The following is a 22,715-nucleotide window of genomic DNA, read 5'->3' on the forward strand; positions in this document are numbered from 1 at the left end:
CGTCTCGTCTCGTCGAGTCGAGTGGGTGCGCGATCTCCGTTACGCTTTCGACGCCATCTGGAAGATCAAAAGAGTTTGTGCGACAGGCGAGGGCGGACGAAGCGAAGAGGGTGTAGAGAGACGTACCCTTTACCTCTTACCTAAGCACATCAGGTTCTTTACTCTGCCCGTGTAAGAACCTGACAAGCCCGACCAGGAAGGAAGAGACCACGATCATTCGGACCGCGATGCTTTTCTTAGATGCTCACCTTCCTGCTGCTGTACCACTACCAAGACATAAGGCAAGAACAGCTCGGAAACAGGCAATGGCGGGTATTGTTTCTTTTGGCCTGTTTATCCTCCCGCTCGACTTGCCTATCGTAGATTTCTCTGCATTCTCATTTGCTGAAATGGCTGAAGCTAGATTAATTAAATCGACCGCTGGCCCGTAAATCATCGACGTCTCCTCCCAAAGTGGCACATGAGTTTGCTGGAGGCTGGGGTCTTACAGGGCAATTGCTCGCTGCTACAACGGCAGATAGCCTGCTGCAGTGTAGGTAGGTAAGGCAAATGCTCCCCCCTCTGCTGAGTTGAGGTAAAGTGCGCTCTGCTGTCCATGTTCTGTGCGTGAGGTGGCTGACCAGGAGGAGGGCTCATGAGGCGATACCTACGAGGGCAGAGCTGGGATGGCAGAAAAGACAGGAAAGATACCTGATTTCGCGGTGCTCTCCAAGCGAGAATTTAGGTAGCCATCTCGTCCCTTCCTTCTGGTCCCAAGTACTGAGGAGGGATGCGATGATCTGACGGCACACCAGACGGCCCCAGTCTCACCCCTGGTCCCTTGGCAGGTGCGCTCCACTCTCCGCCTGCCAGGAGAGAAGTGGCAAGGGGTCTCATTGGCCCGAGCTCATTCTCTAACCGCCCACGACTTGTGCTTACGGGTCCAATCACGTCGATGTGTTAACCACCTCTGTCACTCGACCCTTTCCCAGGCCCCTCCGACCTCGTCAACTCGGTCAGTATTGCACACCAAAATTTCCATAGTTCATACCTCACAGATATTCTCTCATTACTTGTTCGAGCCATTCACGCACACCGATCCTCAAGTCGCCTAGCCCCGCGCCTCGCCACGTCCTCCACTACCTATATTGCTTGCAGGAAACAATGTCCCTCAACTCTCTCACCGTCGCCTGGCCTCGCGTACCCATCCCGGGCAACATTGCATCCGTACCCGCTCGCCTACATCCTTCACCCAAGCATATCCCCCATCATGCAGTCAAGTGACGGCTTCAACCTCCCTGGGGGCCCTGGCTGAGCTACCTTTAGTGTCTAGTCGCCCTTCTCCAATACCTGTGTGACCACTTTCAACTGGTTCTCGACTGAGATTCCATGGCCGGCCATGGCCGTGGCTGGTTCGGGCGGGTATGGTAGCGCCGTAACGCTGCCATGCCAGACGGACGTATGATGCCGCTTTCTGCGCCGCTTTCTGCACTGCACTTCTTTCTTGCATCCAATCCCGCCTAGATGAGCCGACCAGATCACTTACCCCGGTTTTCTTATCCGACCAGACTCCCAAAAGCTGGTGTTTCTTAAAACTCGTCTACCTCCATCTTTCGCGTGTGCGACCAGCCGTCGTTTCTGTCCCTCTTCCACCTCCTTGCTTCACCAGTGTCCCTGACAGCCGTCCTGTCTGATCATCAAACAGCCTTCATGCGACGGGGGCGATAGAGCACAGATCCCTGACGAACATCACGTAGCAAAGACTCCACCACAACGCTTCACCATCCCGACTACTGCCTCATACCCCGTACCTCACCACGGTCTCCCGGCACTAGGAGAATATATCCCACAGAGCCTCAACGCAAAGAGCTTTAGCCTTCAGATCCTACGATATCCTGGTCCACGAACATCACACATCACGCCGTCACCACTGTCCACATTTTCTGCAACACTGACCACCACTACCTCCACCAACACCACCACCAACATCATCGTCAACGCCAACCTGACCCCTGGCTTCGCCTCTTAGTTCTGCTGGCTGGTCTATAGCAGAACCAAGACCCCTCGCGCAACAAGAAACGTCTCAATGCCGCTCGGATGCCCGCTGTCATCATAGATCAGATTGCCCGTACCTGGCTCTCTAGAGAACTCGCTCCAGCATCGAGCCAGAAACACCCGACACTGATACCCTGCCCAGCAAGCTAGCCCGGGGCCCATTCTGATACAAGCCTCAACCTGCCTTTCTGTGCGGCTCGGCGTCTTGCCCACTGGGCTGGACCAAGCCCACATCGTCCTCCACCTCTCACACAGCCAGGCACACACCAGCATCCGCACACCCTGGTCTGGGTCTGCCACCTTCAGTCCAAGTCGTCTCATCCATCCCGACTCTCTCGTCTCAATATAGATCTGTCGTCCTCCCCCGCCTCATTGATCGGTTGACACTTCTGGTCCTTCCTCTTGACCTTCTCTTCTTTCCTCGCCAGCGCTGCGCACTTGCCTGTCGATATCCTTCTTTTAATATCGACACTCTTCGGTTCGAACGCCTTCACTTCTTTCTTCAACCCGCAGGTCCGGTACCTATTCCTTTCCTTTCGCCGTTGCACGGTTTGCCTTTCGACCTAGTCGCCTTTTACACCACTACCCGTTTTATTCCACGAGAGGGCTCCGATCTCGACGACCGCTTCCTTCGTTCCTTTCATTCACTGGTTCAACGGGTTTATTTGGGAAAAGAGGACGGACACAGCAGGGTCGCAATACAGGTCACCAACGCAACAGGCAAAAAGAGGGATCAAAGATTTCACAATACAACTGAGCAATCACAAAGAGAGAGGAAAAGAAGGCTCCACGAAAAGTCAACAACAACATTATTTAATCGAAAAAGATGGGTCGTCTTATTAAGAACCATTGGGCTCGGCTCATCGTTATGAGCGCGGCAGCTTGTAAGTTGAACCTCTCTCATGAGGGCCAAAGCACCTTCAATACTAACCTTTTGCGAACAGACCAGTTTGCCGCTGCTCTCGAGGGCTTCTTCTGGCCCAAGATCTTCTGGGACTTCTTGACCAAAACGCTGGACCCAGCTGTCAAGCCCGTGCCGGTGTTACAAATTATCAATCTCCTCATGGCGCTGTTCATGGTGGCCCTGGAGTGGCCTTTGGGATTCATCGCCGGCTCGGCAATCCACCGCAGTCTCGAGTTCCGCCTCATCATCCTCCCTCTCACCACCCTCGCCGCCGCCCTTATCTACCAGGGCACCAACTCTGCTCTCTACTACATTGTTGGGTTGGTTGTTTACTTTTGGGCTTACAGCGAAGGAGAGGTACGCTTGCATGAATTCTATACCTCATTATACCTTTTACTGACTTTCGTATCCAGATTATTTGCGCCAAGCCCTGGACCCTTCCTCAAAGAGGCCGCAATGGCTCTCGCGTATAGACTGCACTCGCCTCTTCTTCGCCACGGTTACAATCGTCTCGACCTCGCACGGTACATTCATCTACCTGTCAGAGAGACTCCCGTATACCCCAAGGCGAGCAAGTCCAAGCAAACTCGGGAGAATCGACGAAACCTCATCATTGTTTCCCTGAGCTATCATGACAACTTGTTTACTACTTTTTCCTTTCATGTTTATAACGATCCCAATCGATATCACGGCATCCAGCATCGGCGTTATTCCTGACGACAAAGGGTTATATGATTCTTCCTCAACACTCGACTATGGCTGCTCGATAACGGTATAACCTTATTCAGCCTTTTTCTCTTCAAGTCATCTCAGCGTGGGCATACTTTCTCGTGGCAGTCGTGGTGGTGGTGGTGGTGGTGGTGGTGTGGGTAGGTGGATGCGGTCGTCGTTCGTCCTGTTTCGCATCGGCTTACCATGGACTTACACACAGTGGGTGGCGCGTTGACCGGGGCATGGGTCAGTTGGGGACAGCCGCAGGACCAGAGACAGGAGGCTCCTTGGCACCTCGCTTTTGGAGCATGCAACCTCCCATGTTCTGGAGGGTGGCTTGTATCATCCCGAAGCTCGGCTCAACAACATATCGGGATGCGGGGATTCTGGTTCTCGGGGGATGGGATGAGAAGAGAGCGAGAGAGAACGGGTGCTGGAGAGAGAGATTCTGCCAGGAATAGCGGCCGCCCAAGAAAAAACGCTGTCAAGAGACGTGGCCTTGGTCTATAGAGACCGAAGCAACCCATGCTACACCTAATATCAAGACAAGAAATTTCCAATTAAAAAAAAAAATCACCAGACCCAAGAATGAGTCCCAAGACATGAGCCCTCACTCCTGTTGTGCCCCATCTTCCCGTCATCGCCCCCATCATCATCGACTGACACGATGTGACGGCAATCTCGGCAAACAAGCTTATCATCCGGTGACATATGGCATACCATGACATGGGGTTCATCCCTCTCAGATTACCTCTCGGGACTGACCAATTCAGCAAAAAATTCAACTGAAAAGATAAAAAAGAGTTGCCGTTGACCCGTGATGGTCTCATGGGCTCTTGGCGCCTGTCCTTGTCTTCTCTTTCGTACTTACACTTTGCCTTCGCAGCCAAGGGAACCGATGGTTCACGGGAGCCTCAAGGTTTCTTTCTTCGTCATTTGGCTTTCCATCGAACCTTCTTTCTCACCTGAAAAAAGGTGTGTGTAGATGACCTCAAAGTATGTAATCAGTGACACCACACACACCTACATAGCACATACATCGTCCTCCCCCCCTCCTCCCCTCCCCCCCAACCAACGAAAAAAAGAGAAAAAAATACCCCTTTCAGAGTTTGAGGCGCGTGGAGGCAACAGCAACAGGCGAGGAGGGGGCGGCTACGCAGGGGTCGGGGGGGGGGGGCCAAGGCACCGCAGCGGCTCCCCGAAACACTTTAGAAACGGGCGCGCACCACATCACGAGTCCACGAGAGAGAGAGAGAGAGAGGGGAAGAAAAATTCACAACTCAGCAGGAGCCAACGTACCAACGACGCAAGGTCCAACATGAATAGCAGGTAGACAAGCTAACGGGGGGGCCGCCGTCGCTGGCCCCCAAACGACTCGGGTCTCCACTTTTTTGACAGCCTTGCACATATTCGAATACATTAAAACTGTCTTAATATAGACCAGGTGTCTTGCCCGTTCCTGGCGGCTCAATTAACATGAAGTAAGCCTGACCAACCCGTCGGAATGAGCTTTTTTTTATCAAGCGCCCGGTCGGTCAACTGTATCGCGAAAGCTTGCTCTATAGCCAGTTGACCCGGTCGGTCTCCGGGTCTGACGGCATGACTAACTTAACACCCAATCTTCGGACATTTCGTGTACTCGCAATGATTTTCTCCGCTTTCAACATTACACCGGAATGGCTCAAGCATCCCCTAGGTGTGCACTCATCATAATCAATCACAATCATCAGATGTAGATGAGGACAAAATTGTTGGAGAGAAGTCATGTGCTCATATTCAGCTATTCGCTAAGTAGACCCATGCAATCGACCCCATGCTTGACCATGGCGTCGATGTTGAACCCTTGTCGGGCTCGAAGGACATTTTTTAAGGTTATCACACCTTGTATATCATCCTCCGTTGCATGTAAATTGGTTGATGAGAGACGCGCTTAATGTTCCCCTTCAAGACATCTTCTTTCGGATTGTCATTGTTAGGCACGCTCCGTCGAGCGTAATGCCTCGCTTCCATCACTGCACACACCACCCCAAACAGAAACGCCTCAAAACAGAAACGCCCGCCTTTGGCCGCAGCTACGTCGAGCGCCAGGGAATCGTCGGGTTCGGCTCACATTGGGCCGCAACCTTCTGTAAGGTGTTGGCCGCGCTGATGCGACAATGCCACCCCTCACATCTAGCCTCACGCGACTGCGTGAGTTAGAAGACCTCTAGTGGGCAACCATGCCGCCCTGGGAATCGTTCTTGGGACCCTGGCGGTCGGGGAACTGTTGATATCATTGTCAGTGGGTTGCACTTGTGGTGTGTCCAACGTATTACTTACCTCGATGTTCTGGGTGTCACCCTTCTCAAGGATTTGCTTGATCACCTCATCGTCGACGCTGGTACCAAACTCGTTCTCGAGTGTGGACTTGGAAGCGGCATCGTACTGGCCCTGAGCACCTTGCCTAATTCGTTGGGTTAGCTGCTGTGCGTAACGTGTGGACATGCGGGGTAGGCCATGTAGGTGTCGGTGGCATGTTTCTGGAAGCAAACAATTGGAGGTCCAAACGCTCCGCCGCTCGCCATAGGCCAAGCCATTGCAGTAGCAGAAGTCAAATCCAATTGAGCCAAGGACGAATCGACAGCCAACTGAAGGACTGGCATTGGAAAGGGAGAGATAGGAAGACTGCAATGTTGCAACTTACTTGTGCGTGACGAAGATCTTGTATGAGGAAACGAAGTGTGCCAGAGGAACAGACTTGTCGGTCTTCCACTTCTTGTAGAGCTCGGGGTCCTCAACGAAGATGATGAAGTCGTCCTCCTGGCCCTTGAAGTGGACCTTGGTCTGGGAAGCCTCGCCGCGAACCATTTTGACTGTTGTGGTGGTGTGTGGTGTGTGGTTGTGTAGTGTGTATTGGTAAGTGATTGATTGAGTGATGTACTCTCGATGGAGGTCTTGTAGATTGACAGGAATGTGCGTGTAAGACGAAAGTCGTCGGGTATCTCAAGATGTTTTTGTTTGGTTGATTAATCTGAAGAGGAGAAATCAGAAGGGAGCTCAAGGTATGCCGCAGCCTTTTAATATGAGGAAAAGCTGAGGAGGGGGAAAAGCTTCCCCCAGCTACGCTAGGAGGAGAGGGCGGGAGCTGGGAAGCTCGTGATTTGGAAGGTACGTCATAGGTGCGGGAACACGCGACTGCCTTTCATCACTGCCCCGCCATTGGGGAGCTTGCCCAGGCAGGGAGCGGGGCAGCTATGTGCTCCGTGCATCGCCCAGCTGGTCCAGGCACGTCGCCAAACTCGCCCATTAGGTACCGGGAACTCTGAGCGTTCCTGCATCGCACCACTGTAGTACGTCACCGCTAATCTCAGACCAAGGAAAGTAGGCCAAAGGGGTGTTTACACGTTGCGACAGCTTGCGGCTGGAATGATCCAGATGGGGAAGGCAGCGTTTTGCACAAGGTACGGAGTACCTACCTCACTTATTGTGTACCTTGCCATGGCCTTCGTTGCGGCGCAAACTGAACAGCCCTTGGTGCCCCGAGGTACCTTACATCAATGTAAGTCACCTCACTGGCCAGCACAGCTTGCTATGGTGGGGCTGACAACGGGAGCTCATCATCCACTATCCCAAGAAGGTCCAAACATGGAGACGGACGTCCGCAGAAAGAGGCATTACCAGGAGTCAAGCCTCACGATGGCATCACTGACATCATCTGGTGTAACTTTGAGAGTGCGTAACTTATTGCGGTGGGTAATGAACAATCTAACGCAGGGGTATCATTATACTCTCGTCAACTCGACGACAAAAACAATCAGAACTAAGAATAGCTCCACATGAGCTCGGTGCTTTTCCCCTCTTCAAGAGTTCTTCAATGAATATAGCCAATCGGCGTAAGATAGCGATGTGCACCTCCATCTTTCGCATCCAATTCAGTCAACCTGTCATAGTTCATCAATTGACGCGGACCAAAGGCCAAAAGCTGCGGTTGGTCTTCATCGAAAGAAGCTTCGGATGCCCTGGACCAAATCGTCTCTGTTCAATGTGCCAACCTTTCCCCAGCGCATCGACGCCTTGTGGGATAGCTTGGGTCCTTTTGGCGCCCGAGATTGATGCTCCCGGTAAACACCCTTCTCGGAAGGACAGGGTGATTTTCTGGCGGTAATCTGGTCTCGACGCACTCGCGGCAAGTTATTTCCTGACGCGGTGCGCAGAATGGATGGTCTCGATGTATACGTGTCCCCAGAGTAGATGTGTTGCAGCCGCAGTTGTTCAACTGGATCTGCATGAACAAGAATCCTGGCCGGATTCAACATCGGGGTTGCCGGAGCGCTAACCGTGCTTATAACCTCGACATCGTCGTCGATTTTGGGCAAACGAGTCTTGGTTGTTTCACCAGCTTCGTCGTCGAGACCGTGCTCAACATTCGAACTCTCCTCTCTGCAGAGCTTGGAGGCCTGTCCGTGACGCGCGTTTTCTTGCTTCTCTCCTACATTCTCGTCGGGGACGAGCTTTCCCATGCTAGCAACGCTGTTTGACCTCTTTGCAAAAGAGCTGGCAATGCTTGCAACGCTGAGCTTCCGCATCATTGTACTAGCCGAACTTCGAACCAAGTGTTCAGAGCGAGATCTACCAGTCATACCGGGGAACGGAAGGATATCTCGGCTCCAGATATCAGACATGAGCGCTTCAAGCCGAGCTCTCTCACCTCGCGGAGGTGCTAGAATTGGAATGCGAGGGTTCGTCGTGAGCAGTGATTGCGACCGATTGATAGATGTGGTGGATGCGGCATCTGAATTGTCTCGCATAACACTAGTATTCTTCAGAATGACCTGACACAAGGGCGATTTTGGGCCGACTGTGGTGGCGCGATGAATCGATATCCGACGGGCAACGGTGCCTGGGCAGCGGTCAATAACTTGGACCGAGGACATTGGGGAGAACAAGACAAACCTGGTTTTCTAAACACCGTACCAAGACTCTTCATGTTCAAAGACATTGAGCTGTACAGACTAGGGTCGATCTGCTCTTGCTCTCCCGTTCTGGCAACCGACAACCGGCTTCGCCATTCTTCTTGCTCTCGAGGCGAACAGGCAGTCATGAGTATCTCGTATAATTGAGAATCGCACTCAAAACCGAGTTTCCATGAGAATGGAGCTGTATGGCATTGAAGACCTTTGAAATTTGAGCAAAGGGACTATTCGGGCACTCCTGAGAGTATGGTACACACCTCTCCCATTATCCGTCTCCTCGATTTTGATGTTGGCCAAGTTGATACATGCTTGGATAGTGTAGATCTGGTCCACTTTGCTGGCTGAAGCTAGACAAAGGACACTGTGGTAGAGAAGACAAATCATGTACTGTCCTTTTGCGCCGTCTTTCGTTTGCCAGCAAACATGCAGTGCACCGCAAAGCTCAACATGGCCAAAGGACCTGATTCGGTTTTTCGATGCTGCATCAAGTTTCTTGCCGAAGCTGTTAATCGCAGATTACGAGCGCTTTGTGGTTCTAACTTACTTGCTCTGGGAAAACCAGTCTGTCTTGAAGAACCCAAGTTCTTTCCAGCGTGGATTTCATTCGTCTATCATTTGTTGCTCGATTGATCTCGGCTGTGGCCTCTCGTAATCGCAAAAGAGCGCTTTCGACCTCCATGTGGGAATTCGGACAGTCTGCCACAGGCGTGTGCTTCAATAGTTCGGCAAAAAGCAGAGGATACTTGCAGATCCGCTGGATTGGCTAAAGGTCCATCAGCACCACGTCTGATCCCGATTGATAAACGTTGCTGACCTTGACAAGGAGATCTCCAATAGTCAGTGACTTCTTTGCCTGGTCGGCATGACTGTTTGCGGAGCCCAACGATGAAGCAAGGGTCTCAATGCCTCTCTGATATGTATCCCATTGCGGCATAGTCCGATGAGCCGAAGCAACATCCTTGATCATCATCTCATACTTTGCCCCGTATTCCTCGTAAATAAAGAAGCGGTTCATCTGCAAAACAGGTCAGCAATGACGTTCAGCCGTGGCAATATGTGTACTCCAGCAATTGCCTTTCTACTGAACACCTTTGCCACATCTCCGGCAACCTGCGCTTCGGAGATCATCCCAGGTACTTCTCGAAGCCAGCTTATGGCCCTGTCGTCGTCTTCTGGTACCGAATCGAGACTCCTCATTCGCTGATGTCCACGGCTAGGGGGCTTTCTGGGCAACGACGGGATCTCCACTTGGGTGTACTCTGAGTCCGGTACAGCGCGGTGCAGCTCGCCCAATAGCTCTTCATGGAGTTCAACAATGTCTGTGAGATTGCGGTTGATCGAGGACCTGAGCCCTGGAGGTAGAGTGGGTAGAGAAGCGAGAATCGTAATGTAAACCTATCAAAGTTAGCTTTCTCCACGTTCTGTGACTGTTTCCTAGACAGCATCGGCGACGTACATTCATGAGAAAGCGGACGTCCGCAATGTAACCTTCTTCAGTGCTGATGAGTTCCTCCAAGATGCGTCTACGCTGCAAAGCGCGTTCCGTCGCCGATGGATCAACCTGAGCTGGCCACTCGACATTACAACTGTCCTCTGAAAATCTGGCCGCGGTGAAAGAACCTCTGCTGCTGCGCTCTGTTTTGGAATAGACCAGCGAGCGGCGGCTGCTGCCTCGAGGGCGTGTTATAGCACTGCCGCTAGCAAGACTGACACTAGCACTTTTCACCGCAGCGACGAATCCGAACGATGAACCTGATGATGATCTCCTATGGCGAGTCCTCCGAGAGAGTGCTGACCTATCAGCCGAATCCAGGAGCTTCCAAGGTAGGGCACCATCTCCATTCATGGGCTGTGTTCGCTGCTTGGCGCGCCGGTGAAGAGTTTTCATCCATTTGTGAAATGGACCTCGTCTGGAAGAAGTGTCCGAGTCCGAAAGCTCATGATCGTCATCGTTGCTGCCATCAACTGATATCCGAGGGAATGGAATGAGATCGTCATGGGAGTCGCCGTTGTTGGACTCTAATCCTAAACCAGCCATGCTGCTCAAAGTATTCCAAGCCTCAACACCGCTAATGTGCAGACCGTCGAGACCGGATGAAAGGTCGACATTTTCAAAAACCTCGTCAGACTTGATGGAATCTTGTTGTGACCCTGGCGATGGGGGATTCGATATGGCGCAAACTGTCTTACGAGTGATTCGGACGGAGCTGGAGCGAGAGCAGGATCCAAGAGATGCAGAGTCTGGTGGTGGTGGTGGTGGTGGTGGTGGCAAAGCCATTGCGACGTCCAAGAAAGAGAGGTAAGACTGGGTTCCAAGACACCAAAAAAGGAAGCAATAGCGGTTCCAAGAGGATTCAAAACATGATGTATGGTATCAACACCAAGAGATGAATGATGCAAATTTGCTGGGACTGCCAGCTGTGGGAAGCTCGAGAAGGTTGAGGCAGAAGAGGATGATGTCCAGTTGTCGGCGTGGGTTTCCTTAGTACAGGCACGGGAGGAAAGCCAGCGTGGGTCACTAGAACGAAGGAGGGAAGGAGGATTTCGAGGCCGGAAAGCTCTTTCAAGACGAATGACGAAGAGGGCCAGAGGAAGGAGGAGAGGAGGAGCAGGCACGGCACTTTAGACATACACCATGGAATATGTGAGGAAAGCGGACTGTTGGCCGAAGGGACGACTCCGGCCGAACCACGGAGGTCGAACTCAACATTCATGGTTCTTCCTATGCCGGCCTCTACATGTCGACGACGATTGAGCTCTACATACGGTAGCTTGGTTCTCGTAAGAAGTCACGGCATGGTACGGAGCTGCGGTGGACAGTCGCACCCGGCGAATCTACCAACGAGCCGGTCAGGAGGAATGCAGCTGCTACATGCAGCCAGCCCGCCGGGCCAGAGAACGCGTCTCTAGTGTGCATCGTTGTCGGGTCAAGATCTGTGGATCTTGCGTCTTGGACGCGAATTGGATGCCATCGTAGCACACGTTCTGCCGGAAGATGAAGCTGCCGCCGGTTCGGAGTTCCTGCTGAAGCTCGATGCAGACTTTGGTTCAGCATGGTGCGTCCGAAGGTGAAAAACTCAACATGGCGGTGACGGGCCGCGGCCCATCAGCGCCATCAGCGCCATGTCTTGATGCGCGGCGTAGCGAGCGGGAGACAAAGAAACCCCTTCGCCAGTCTAGCGATTTAGTCGTCTATTGAACTGGATCAGACATTTGTTCTCGCCGCCCACCACACGAGTCTCGGTGGCTTGACGGTACGGGTTATCCATATCTCTCGACGATGAGTGTTTGGCGGGACTGCATGGGAGACGTGATCTCGAGACCCCGAGACTTCAAAGTGGGTGCCAATCGTCTCCATGGCCCACGTCTTCGTCCTGCCTTACGCAAGACATGCGGACAATGTGGATGCTATGGTTGCAGGCCGTTTTCCGTACGTTGGCGGCGTTCCTGAACCCTGACTCGGGCTCGGCGTGAGCGCCCAAATGGCTCCGGAGCGGCCTAGTGCTGGTCCACTCAAGACGGGGTCGGCAGGCCTCAATCGGAAAGGGAACCTATAGCCAGTCACGTGAGTAGGTGATTATGTCATTACGGAGGACTTCCGCCACTCAGTGCCACCAAGGCACAGCACGGTTCGAAACGCAGGAACACCAGGCACTTCCGATCAAAGGTTAGTCAGCATTGTAGTCGCACCAGTTTGTAAGCTTATCAGGTCAGCTAGGCGGGTACGTACTCCGTATCGCTCTTAGGCTGCCAGGTTCACGTCAAAGAGCTCCCCTTTCCCCCTCCACTCTGCCCTACGCTCCGGATTATCGGCTTCGGTACGGTGGTTGTAATTGGCTCCTGCCCCACGTTTTCTTGCTTCGGGGCCGCAGTGGCTGGTCCCCGAGTTGGACAGATACGGGCCAGTTTGCCAGGGTCGCACAGGTGAATTGCTGGGACCTTAGGAGTCTTGTTTCTTGTTACAGGGGCTCACCCACCAGCGCTAGCCCCAAAAGGACAAGCTCAGGATCTTTCCTCGACGGACAAGAAAAAGGTTCCAGAAGGGGCAGCTATCCGTTCCGCACTGTTACTGCTAGGCAAACACTGAACGAACACGTAGAGCGTATTGGAAACCCGGTGGGAGTTCGGCGACGATTTCAGCTTCCTGCCCCACCGCAACGGCAATAAGATACGCTGTCTGTTTGATCGCAACTTTTCCAGCACCTTCTTCTTTTTCTCCTTTACATCCTTAGCCTTTTCTTTCACAAGGTTCGGATCTCGACTGTTCCTTTCTCTCTTCAACATCATCTGAAGAGTTTCTTCGCGTCCACCGTTTTCCCATTCGACAACAGACTCCGACGGCCACTGCCACTCGGCTAGATAGTGACGGTTCCTCGACAAGACAAGTCCCGCGCGCAGCGCAGCTTTCGCGATGGAGAGCGCATTCGCCTCACCCACCGAAAAGGTCCTCTCGACTCTGGGAGTGAACCCCAAGACCGGCCTTACTGATGATCAAGTCATTGCCTCGCGTACCAAGCATGGCAAGAATGGTAAGTAGCTTTGCGATTCGACCCGAAACCCACGATAGTTTCGTGCTGACAGTCCGTCCACAGTCATCCCCGAAGAACCTCCGACGCCCATCTGGGAGCTCATTCTCGAGCAATTCAAGGACCAACTCGTCATAATCCTCCTTGGCTCTGCCGCTGTTTCTTTCGTTCTGGCACTCTTCGACAACGAGGAAGGCTGGAGCGCCTTCGTCGACCCAGCAGTGGTACGTAATCTTAGATGCGAATACCCACAATGCCCAGACTTTGCCCGGCTAACCATGCCGATTTCCAGATTCTTACCATTCTCATCCTCAACGCCGTCGTCGGTGTCTCACAAGAGAGCAGCGCCGAGAAAGCCATCGCCGCCCTGCAGGAGTACTCTGCCAACTCTGCCAACGTCATCCGTAACGGCCAAGTCTCCCGTGTCAAGGCTGAGGAGCTCGTCCCTGGTGATGTCGTCTCCGTCCATATTGGTGATCGCATTCCTGCCGACTGCCGTATCATCGCCATCGAGAGCAACAGCTTCAACGTCGACCAGGCTATCTTGACTGGAGAGAGCGAGAGTGTTGGCAAGGACTGCGATCATGTTGTCAAGGATGAGAAGGCTGTGTTGCAAGACCAGACCAACATGTTGTTTTCCGGAACCACTGTTGTTACTGGACGCGCAAAGGCTGTCGTTGTTTTGACTGGTTCTCAAACTGCTATTGGCGATATCCACGAGAGTATCACCGCCCAGATCTCCGAGCCCACACCTCTTAAGCAGAAGCTCAACGACTTTGGCGACAGTCTCGCAAAGGTTATCACGGTCATTTGCATCCTCGTCTGGCTCATCAACATTCCTCACTTCAGCGACCCCAGCCACGGATCCTTCACCAAGGGTGCCATCTACTACTTGAAGATTGCCGTGTCTCTTGGTGTCGCCGCTATCCCCGAAGGTCTCGCCGTTGTCATTACCACCTGCTTAGCTCTTGGAACTCGCAAGATGGCCGCAAAGAATGCCGTTGTCAGAAGCCTGCCGTCCGTTGAGACTCTTGGAAGCTGCAGCGTCATTTGCTCCGACAAGACCGGTACCCTCACCACCAACCAGATGAGTGTCAGCAAGCTTGTCTACATCAGCGAAAACGGATCAGACCTCGTTGAACACGATGTAGAAGGCACCACATTTGCTCCCAAAGGTTCCATCTCTCTCAGAGGCCAGACAGTTACCGATCTTACACGCTCTTCTGCTACTGTTCGCCAGATGACTGAGGTCGCAGCTGTGTGCAACGACTCCAAGCTCGCCTACGATGCGGCCAAGGGTACCTTCTCCAACGTCGGTGAGCCCACTGAGGGTGCTCTGAGAGTTCTTGTTGAGAAAATTGGACCGTGTGCGCCTTCCAACAGCAACCCCGAGGACTGTCTTCACTACGCTAGCTCTCAGTATGAGAGCCAGCTCCCCCGTCTGTCTACCTACGAATTCTCCAGAGACCGCAAGAGCATGTCCGTCCTTGTTCAGAACGGCCAGGAGAAGAAGCTCCTGGTGAAGGGCGCCCCTGAGTCTGTCCTTGAACGCTGCACTCACACTCTTGTTGGAGCCAACGGAAAGCGCCAGCCCCTGAACAGCAAGCTCGCCGATTTGATCGCCAAGGAAGTTGTCGACTACGGTAACCGTGGTCTCCGCGTCATTGCCCTCGCCAGCGTCGACAACATTGGTGAGAACCCCGCGTTGAAGTCTGCCAAGTCTACCGCACAGTACGCCCAAATTGAGCAGAATATGACCTTCCTCGGATTGGTTGGTATGCTGGATCCCCCTCGCCCGGAAGTTGCGGCTTCCATCCGCCACTGCAAGAACGCTGGAATTCGTGTCATCGTCATCACCGGAGACAACCGCAATACCGCTGAGAGTATTTGCCGACAGATTGGTGTCTTTGACGAGTATGAAGACCTCAAGGGCAAGAGTTTCACTGGCAGAGAGTTTGAGAACTTAAGCGACAGCGAGGCGAACGAAGCTGCCAGAAACGCATCTCTCTTCTCCCGCGTTGAGCCCAGCCACAAGTCCAAGCTTGTCGACCTTCTCCAGCAACAGGGAGAGGTCGTCGCCATGACTGGTGATGGTGTCAACGACGCTCCCGCTCTCAAGAAGGCTGATATTGGTGTCGCCATGGGCTCTGGCACCGATGTCTCCAAGCTCGCCGCCGACATGGTTCTCGCCGATGACAACTTTGCTACCATTGAGGTTGCTATTGAGGAGGGTCGTTCCATCTACAACAATACCCAGCAGTTCATCCGCTACCTGATCTCCTCCAACATTGGTGAGGTTGTCTCCATCTTCCTCACTGCCGCTCTCGGTATGCCGGAGGCCTTGATCCCCGTCCAGCTCCTCTGGGTCAACTTGGTCACTGACGGTCTTCCCGCCACCGCTCTTTCGTTCAACCCCCCTGACCACGACATTATGAAGCGCCAGCCCAGAAAGCGTGACGAGCCTCTCATCGGCGGTTGGTTGTTCTTCCGCTACCTGGTCATCGGTACCTACGTTGGTGTTGCGACTGTCGCTGGCTATGCTTGGTGGTTCATGTACAACCCCGAGGGTCCTCAGATCGGCTTCTACCATCTCTCCCGTTTCCACCGCTGCTCTGCAGACTTCCCCGAGATTGGCTGCCAGATGTTCTCCAACAGCTCCGCCAAGTCCGCCTCGACCGTCTCACTCTCCATTCTGGTCGTCATCGAGATGTTCAACGCCATGAACGCGCTGTCCTCGAGCGAGTCTCTGCTGTCGCTGCCTCTGTGGGCTAACATGAAGCTTGTCTATGCCATCACTCTTTCGATGGCTCTTCACTTCGCCCTGCTCTACACTCCTTTCCTCCAGAACCTGTTCTCCATCCTTCCCTTGAACTGGTTGGAGTGGAAGGCGGTCTTGTACATCAGCGCCCCCGTCATGTAAGTTGACTACCATTCTCGCTCGCTCATCTACCGTTGCTGACCTTTGTTCTTTTTTAGTCTCATTGATGAGGTCCTCAAGGCTATTGAGAGATCGTACTTCAGTCAGAAGAAGGCGATCAAGTCTACCAAGGCAAAGAAGGAGAACTAGATGGTTAGAGGCCAGCCCAAAGCTAGACCATAGATCACTTGTACCATAGTAGTAGCCCTGGCAACATTGCACAGAGCTGTAAATAGACCACAGCAGCCAACATCCAGGCATAAAAGTCACAAATAGGGATGTAAATCAAGGTCATTTGTCTAGTTCATGCAGGCTTCGGCAGCCATCTCATAGTGGATCACGTCCATCTATTGGTACAAGCTAGGTAGAACCTGTCCACTTGTAGCGGTTCTATCAAGTTTTCTCTTCCTCAACACCGAGTTCCTCCGCGAGAATTAGTCTTGTCTGCCCTTGAGCAGTCTCTTGGTGACCTTATCCTTCTCAATAATGTACACGTGCGCTCCCCATCCGGATAGTGCATCTCGGTCAACGGCGTTTAGGAGCGACTGGGAGATGGTTTCGAAGAGCTCATCAGGGCCCTGCGTGACGGTCCACGTTAGTTTCTGCTAGCATCCCTAAGGTGATTGATTCGTCATGTGCCACGTACCAGATCCGGCTCCCATAAGCTCTCGCACATGCCGAACAGCTGTTCAGACGCCGTACCAGAGACGATGAAGTCCTTGGCGAAGTCGATGCAGCCGATGCTGTCGAAGCCGCAGATGAAGGGCTTTCCCGTCTTGGGGTCAAGGCCGGCGACGACGGGGGAGACGAAGTAGGGGCCGAAGCGGCGCTCGTAGAGGGAGGAGCTGACGAGGTTGGCGAAGGTGGTCGGGGCGATGTTGCGCTCCTCGCGGAGACGGTACATGTTGACCTTGTAGCGGAAGAGGTCACCGACGGTCGTGACGTCTGTGGCGAGGCCGGTGAGGCCGAGGAAGACGTCGCCGTACTGGAAGATTTTGGGGAAGTTGTTGGAGACGGTGAGGGCTTGGAGGCCGAGGCGGAGATCGCAGGCTATTGCGACGCAGTCCTTGCCGACCATTGCAACGCAGGCACCGCCATCTGTGAGGGGAGGCAAGTTAGAATTGGTGATTCGGTAGAGTAACAATAGGACCTAGAGGTGGATTAAGAGGAAGACGAACTGATGGAGAAGGGAGAGCTCTGGACTTTTGGTTAGCTGGAGGGGGTTTCCTTTTGCATCTCGAGGCTGAGGAGGGGAGGGGGGATGACGGAGCGTACCATTTCGGGCTCTTAAAGCGAGTGACCGCTGGGTTCTGGTATGATTTGAGAGATTCTCAGAGTTGTGGTTTCGGCCGTGATTACTTCGTGATGGATCGTAGGGTCGGCCGTGGGGGGTCGTCGTCGTAGATGAGGAGTTCGTTTGGTGGTGATGGTGGTGGTTGTAGCTGCAATTGACGTTGAACCGATGCGGAATGCTGAGGTGTAGCGCTACCTGCCTGCTCTTGCTGGGTGCTGGGTGCTGGGTGCTGGGTGCTACTGCAGGGCAAGGCAAACACGCATGGCGCGGCCGAAGCGGTCGGAAAATCCACGTACAGTAGGCTGGAGCTCGCTGATTGGTCTGAGCTTGGCTCCAGCAGCTTTCAGCGTGGTGGTGCTCGATGATGCACGTCCCACCTCCCCTCCCCGACCAGGGCCCGGCTCGCGTCGCCTCTGCTGACGGAGCACCCTGACTGCCTGCTTCCCAGCCTTACGTACCTCCCTGAATTACCTGTACTTGGGTAGGACTCATTCACTTTGACGATTCCACTAAGGAACGATTGTTTACTGTCCACGTAGCTTCTTATTTCTATTATTACCTATACAAAAGGTGTTACATAAGGCCGGCTGAAAACGTCCAATATACACTTGTCCCGGACATCAGGCCGAACTGGACTTCCTGACATTGTGTTTCGTCGTCCTTCCGCCAACTTCTACTTAACTAATACACCACCTGAGCTTGACGCAACGCCCGCCCCCCGCCGAGACTCGAACCCCGCCAACAACATATTGAACACGATACCCCGGATCAGATATCAATCTTTACCGAAAATCAACTTCACTACGACTGAACACGTCTGGTTATTGAAAAGAATAAGACATTGCGTTTTCGTCTACGGCATTTCTCAGTTGCTACGATGTCGCACGTGGTGGTCATCGGCACGGATTTGCGGAGAGCTACCGTCAAGGTCAGCCCAGGCACCTACATGACAGATGTTCTCCAAGAGGCATGCAAGAAGCTCAACGTCTCGAGCGACAAATACCTCTTGAAGTACCTTACTCATTCCTGAAAGACCCTTACTCGTCGCAGTAAGCTAACCATCTGCCAGGCATAAGCAGAAAACAGTCGACCTCTCAGTAGTCTGGCGAGTGAGCGGTCTCACTCCCGGCGCCAAACTCGAGCTCGTCCAGAAGTCCAAAACACCATCAGCCGTCTCCGTTGCACTCCAGTTGCCGATGCCCGAAGCCAACTCGGCGCCCAACGGTCGTTTAATCGAGAAGCTACCAAGCGACTTTACGATATGGAAGGTACTGCGCCAGTTTGAGAGCGGCGTTGCTGGAAATGGGAAGAACTTCAATATCACAGCGCGGGGCGTCGCGCAAACAACAAGCGGAGGCGCGAGTGGAAGCGGCCAGATGTACTACGAGACGCCAGTCCTGAACATCATGGGTCGGGAGCTTTGCACGTTTGAGGACTTCCAGAAGACACTGTCGCAACTTGGATACAATTCGGGCAGCGTTCTGATCCGCTTGTCGTTCAGAAAGACGGACCGCACGTTGTTCCAGGCTATGGAGGAAATCAGTCAATTCTTTTCCGAGGTTGAGGCAGAGGAGAAGAAAGCGGCCCCGGCTGCAGCTCCGGTGCCCGCCGCGGAGGGAACAGAGTCTACAGCAGCTGAAACTGCCATCGTGACGCCAAAGGGCACAACGGCTGAACAGATAGGCGACATTCCAACGCAAGAACAAGCAGATCAGGAGGCGCCGGCAGCAGATGCCATGGAGGTTGATCAAGCAGAGCCGACAGACCCTTTGCAGCCTGTCAGCGTCTTCCGGGCTCCAAGCGGAACCACTCCCGCGGCAGCCCTTGCAGACGTGCCAGAGGATGACTATGCCCCGACGATTGCCCACGCCCAGCTTCATCAGGCTCGACTCCAGCAGAGCGCGCTCAACAAGAGACTTCCTTCCGACAAGGAGCTGGAGGCGCAAAGACAGGCTGAGGAAGCCCGTCTAGCGGCTGTCACCACAGTTCCGATGAAGGTGCGGTTCCCCGACAACACTTCAGCGCAATGGACATTTGGCCATGAGGCTACAGGGGCGACCCTCTACCAGGGCGTGAGATCTGTCATGGCACACAACACCCAGCCCTTCAAACTGGTCATACCCGGCAGCAAGGTCATACTTAAGGACGATGAGAGCGCAAAGAACCGTTTGATCCACGACTACAAGCTCACGCGTAGTGTGTTACTGAGTCTGGTCTGGGACGACAGCGTGCCAGTAGATATCCGCAAGAAGCCCTTCCTCAAGGGTAGCGTCGCTCAAAAGGCCCAGGATGTTACGGTACCGGACATTCCCAAAGGCGACGACACAAATGAGGAGCAGGCTATTGCTTCGTCGTCGAAACCTGAGAAGAGGGAGGGAAGTGGGGACGGCAGCGTTGCGAAGAAACTTCCCAAGTGGCTCAAGCTACCTGGAAAGAAATAGACGGATCGTCTTTTGTACAATGTTGCAGCATTACTCGGCCATTATCGCATGGCGAGCGTATTCATGGATTTGGAGTTTCACGGGGCATAGGGTAAACCAGATAGACTATGGTCAAGTCGTCAATCAGAGCCTTCACGAGAGCGTATGATCACTTCAATGCTGACGAAACATGAAATAGGTCAAAGTAGAGTCTGAGGCAGCAATGGGTTGTGCTTGAAATTTTGGTATTTGTCATGAAGGCATCATCATTCCATGATGATACGGGGGAGTTCCGTTGATTTGTTTTTAGAAATAGACCACAAACTTTTATGCTGTGACCACGCCCTTGACCCATATAAACCCAGTAGTTTGCCAGTCCAACACAACAACCCCCATTGCGCCCCATTTTGGTTTTGACGAATTCTCTCGAGAGGGGGAAATCGTTTAGTGACCGACACGGCGGGACTCGGCGATGACGCGGGTCATCTCCTCGACCTTTCTCTTGGCGCGGCCGAAGGTGCCGAGCCTCTTCTTGGCGAGCTTACGGGCGCGCTTGTCCTTGGAGTTGCGGAGCAACTCAATAACGCGGCGCTCGTAGGGGGCAAGGCTGTTAGGGAGGAAGACGGTTAGCAACCTGTTGTCCGTGTGTGAAGTGCATCCAAGTCGATGTCACGTGGACGAGACTTGGAGATGGTGTATAGAATGGAACTTACCCAGAGACTTCCTTGACGACGTCACGGACGAAAGCGGTGCGCTTGCTCAGGTGGCCCTTGGTGCGGGAGACACGGGGCTTGACGACACGAGCGGTGGTCTTCTATATTTCCGAAACAATCACGACCGGTCAGCGTCCATCTTCTGCAAGTAAGGTACCCTCGTGGAATGAGAGGTGTTGTGCAGAGATCCTCCACGAGGTGAGACGAAGCGGAGATGATATGGGGGGAAGAGGGGGACAGTGCCGCCGATTTCCCTTCCTGACAGAGAAGCCCATCTTTCTATGTGTTCATTTTTCAATGTGTGTATCCATCTTCGAACCGTACTTCCAGAAACGGAAGTTCGAGATTTCGTTTCGCAGAATTTCGGAGGGCTTTTCTCTCAGGTCGGGACGGCGGCGGTGATAATTGCGGTGGTGGTAGTGGTTTGACATACGTGTCCATGGTTGAGACCGGTGATGAGACCGGTCTTGACGGGCGCTTCCTTGGCCATCTTGAATGCTGGATGACGGGTGGGTTGTCGGGTTAGTATTGTCGTGATGGTCAGAGGGGGGAAAAGCCAAATAGACGTTCGCCTATGAAAAAAAAAGTTGCAATGGTGGATTGGGAATTTTCGGCGGGTGGGTTTGTGCGGTCACGTGGCTTGGGGTTTGTCAAAGGCGGCAGGTCGTTGGATTTTATGGGTGCTCCTGCAGGCCGGGCTGGGTAAGGTGGTGGAGCCCATGAGAGAGGTTGGCTGGATTATCCCCGATAGGCTCTGATTGGCTTTCATTTCTAGAAGACGAAATGACCCAAGTATTCTACGGAATTATCTCTTCCCATTGCAACGCCTCGATGAGGCACACTTCTATCAGTACAGAATAGGATGGTTCCCTTACGTGAATACATGGTAAGACAGGCAGCATTGAGGCGAATTAGCAATTGTGAGTTGGTCAAGACAACGTCTTACAAAGATACGGCCCGTGGTGGTGCCCATCATGGGAACGCAAGCCTCAGCACTGGGTTGACGATTGATTCTCTACGCTTCACTTCCACTTCACCGAATTTCCCATTCAACCAGCTCGCCGTGTATCCGTAAGGTACGGTTCTGGAACCGAAGGCTGCGTCCAAGCTATGTCTAGGTAACTTGACTCACCCATTGCACGCATCTCGTATCTGTACCTGAGCTCAGCCAACACGGGCCAGAGAGGATGCACGCCGAGCCTGATACCTTTGTATCTTCTTTCTTTCAACGGCCCGGCCGAGCCAGCCAGCCAATGTGCTCACTCTGACAGCAGAGCCGCGCATCGGGATCGTCCGTCCAAGCTTTCCTGTTTACTTCGTCACTTGTTTTCCCCTTACAGAATGGGTCCCTTGTCCCAATCCCTCCAATTCCAGATCCCTCATGCGCTGAAGCCACAGCCGTAGGTACCTTACTCGAGACTCTATAGTCCCAGCCCCCTGAGCACAGCCTCTCGTATGTCCCTGGACAGAATAGTGCCTTCCGCCCATCTCAAGCTCAACAACATTTGGAGAATCAAGGCAACAAGGGCAGTGGGGCAGATCTACATTTACCCAACTTAGCCGTCGTTTGGCCGTTGGCGTCCGCTTCCAAGAAAGGGGGAGGATCTCTGATGTGATCAACAGCCCAGGCGTGGACCAGCGCTGGATGCCATGCTGGAAAACATGAAACACTCAGGAGCCAATCAGATCCAATAGTTCCCCTGAATAAGGACCAAACATGCCAGCCGACGAGCATCAACCTCCCACGCACCACCGCTACTACTGCTACCATTCGTATATGCTGCATTAAGGCCATTCGTAAGTTCTTTACTAAGGTATCCTTGGGGTCCATCTTTAATGGCGGGCTGGGAATGTTCTTGTCCCCTCATATGGGGCTAAGAGGCCAACCGCCTGCACCTCAGCCATCCCGTTAACGCGGGCGGCTCGGACAATTACATCAGGATCTGCGTATTGCTCTCGCCCTTCATGAGAGTTTAGCCATGTCATCGTAGCCACCCCTGAAAAGCGATTTCCTGCAAGGAACGGCATAGAAGATCTGCTGGGTCTGTGATCCTGTGCCTAAATCGGGTTTTATTAATAAAGGTTCATCTGGGAAGCAGCTGCCAGCAAGACTACTAGGTTAACATAGTCCTTGACCTCTGATCATCCCATCTTTTCAGTCTTTCCATTTTCTCCTCAACTATCCGAACGTTTCTCGCTTTCTCTGACCTTGGCATTCTTACTGTTAAAGTACATACCTACCAT

General features: G+C 53.2%; 8 protein-coding genes across 8 annotated transcripts; 3 read left to right on the forward strand and 5 right to left on the reverse strand.

Moving 5' to 3' along the window:
• Nucleotides 1-659: 659 nt before the first annotated feature.
• On the reverse strand, nucleotides 660-991 carry BDZ83DRAFT_615108 (uncharacterized protein). The gene has a single exon (XM_060507880.1). It carries the CDS (start codon nucleotides 874-876, stop codon nucleotides 721-723), a length of 156 nt encoding a protein of 51 aa, XP_060366732.1. The 5' UTR covers nucleotides 877-991; the 3' UTR covers nucleotides 660-720.
• A 1,869-nt stretch (nucleotides 992-2,860) lies between these two features.
• On the forward strand, nucleotides 2,861-3,411 carry BDZ83DRAFT_750604 (uncharacterized protein; the record flags this gene model as incomplete). The annotated part of the gene is made up of 3 exons (XM_060513938.1): nucleotides 2,861-2,918; nucleotides 2,979-3,295; nucleotides 3,352-3,411. 3 exons carry the CDS (start codon nucleotides 2,861-2,863, stop codon nucleotides 3,409-3,411), a joined length of 435 nt encoding a protein of 144 aa, XP_060366733.1.
• Nucleotides 3,412-5,855: 2,444 nt separating this feature from the next.
• On the reverse strand, nucleotides 5,856-6,496 carry BDZ83DRAFT_718269 (shwachman-Bodian-diamond syndrome protein; the record flags this gene model as incomplete). Its single annotated transcript, XM_060512048.1, has 3 exons — nucleotides 5,856-5,912; nucleotides 5,969-6,092; nucleotides 6,333-6,496. 3 exons carry the CDS (start codon nucleotides 6,494-6,496, stop codon nucleotides 5,856-5,858), a joined length of 345 nt encoding a protein of 114 aa, XP_060366734.1.
• A 1,127-nt stretch (nucleotides 6,497-7,623) lies between these two features.
• BDZ83DRAFT_574016 (RhoGEF domain-containing protein) lies at nucleotides 7,624-10,879 on the reverse strand (the record flags this gene model as incomplete). The annotated part of the gene is made up of 7 exons (XM_060504674.1): nucleotides 7,624-8,528; nucleotides 8,609-8,803; nucleotides 8,859-9,093; nucleotides 9,146-9,364; nucleotides 9,416-9,616; nucleotides 9,664-9,996; nucleotides 10,058-10,879. The coding sequence occupies 7 exons, from the start codon at nucleotides 10,877-10,879 to the stop codon at nucleotides 7,624-7,626; spliced, it is 2,910 nt and encodes a 969-aa protein (XP_060366735.1).
• Nucleotides 10,880-12,647: 1,768 nt separating this feature from the next.
• Nucleotides 12,648-16,339, forward strand: BDZ83DRAFT_791010 (calcium-translocating P-type ATPase). The gene is made up of 4 exons (XM_060515727.1): nucleotides 12,648-13,130; nucleotides 13,194-13,351; nucleotides 13,420-16,043; nucleotides 16,104-16,339. The coding sequence occupies exons 1-4, from the start codon at nucleotides 13,013-13,015 to the stop codon at nucleotides 16,192-16,194; spliced, it is 2,991 nt and encodes a 996-aa protein (XP_060366736.1). The 5' UTR covers nucleotides 12,648-13,012; the 3' UTR covers nucleotides 16,195-16,339.
• Nucleotides 16,340-16,478: 139 nt separating this feature from the next.
• BDZ83DRAFT_750609 (proteasome component PUP3) lies at nucleotides 16,479-17,122 on the reverse strand (the record flags this gene model as incomplete). Its single annotated transcript, XM_060513939.1, has 2 exons — nucleotides 16,479-16,622; nucleotides 16,691-17,122. The coding sequence occupies 2 exons, from the start codon at nucleotides 17,120-17,122 to the stop codon at nucleotides 16,479-16,481; spliced, it is 576 nt and encodes a 191-aa protein (XP_060366737.1).
• A 1,093-nt stretch (nucleotides 17,123-18,215) lies between these two features.
• BDZ83DRAFT_573987 (UBX domain-containing protein) lies at nucleotides 18,216-19,779 on the forward strand (the record flags this gene model as incomplete). The annotated part of the gene is made up of 2 exons (XM_060504667.1): nucleotides 18,216-18,349; nucleotides 18,408-19,779. The coding sequence occupies 2 exons, from the start codon at nucleotides 18,216-18,218 to the stop codon at nucleotides 19,777-19,779; spliced, it is 1,506 nt and encodes a 501-aa protein (XP_060366738.1).
• A 423-nt stretch (nucleotides 19,780-20,202) lies between these two features.
• BDZ83DRAFT_573916 (ribosomal protein L36e) lies at nucleotides 20,203-20,961 on the reverse strand (the record flags this gene model as incomplete). The annotated part of the gene is made up of 3 exons (XM_060504661.1): nucleotides 20,203-20,365; nucleotides 20,472-20,572; nucleotides 20,905-20,961. 3 exons carry the CDS (start codon nucleotides 20,959-20,961, stop codon nucleotides 20,203-20,205), a joined length of 321 nt encoding a protein of 106 aa, XP_060366739.1.
• Nucleotides 20,962-22,715: the final 1,754 nt, after the last annotated feature.

The sequence above is a fragment of the Colletotrichum acutatum genome, assembly GCF_030867785.1.
Source record: "Colletotrichum acutatum strain CBS 112980 chromosome Unknown BDZ83scaffold_30, whole genome shotgun sequence".
Taxonomy (NCBI): Eukaryota; Fungi; Ascomycota; class Sordariomycetes; order Glomerellales; family Glomerellaceae; genus Colletotrichum; species Colletotrichum acutatum.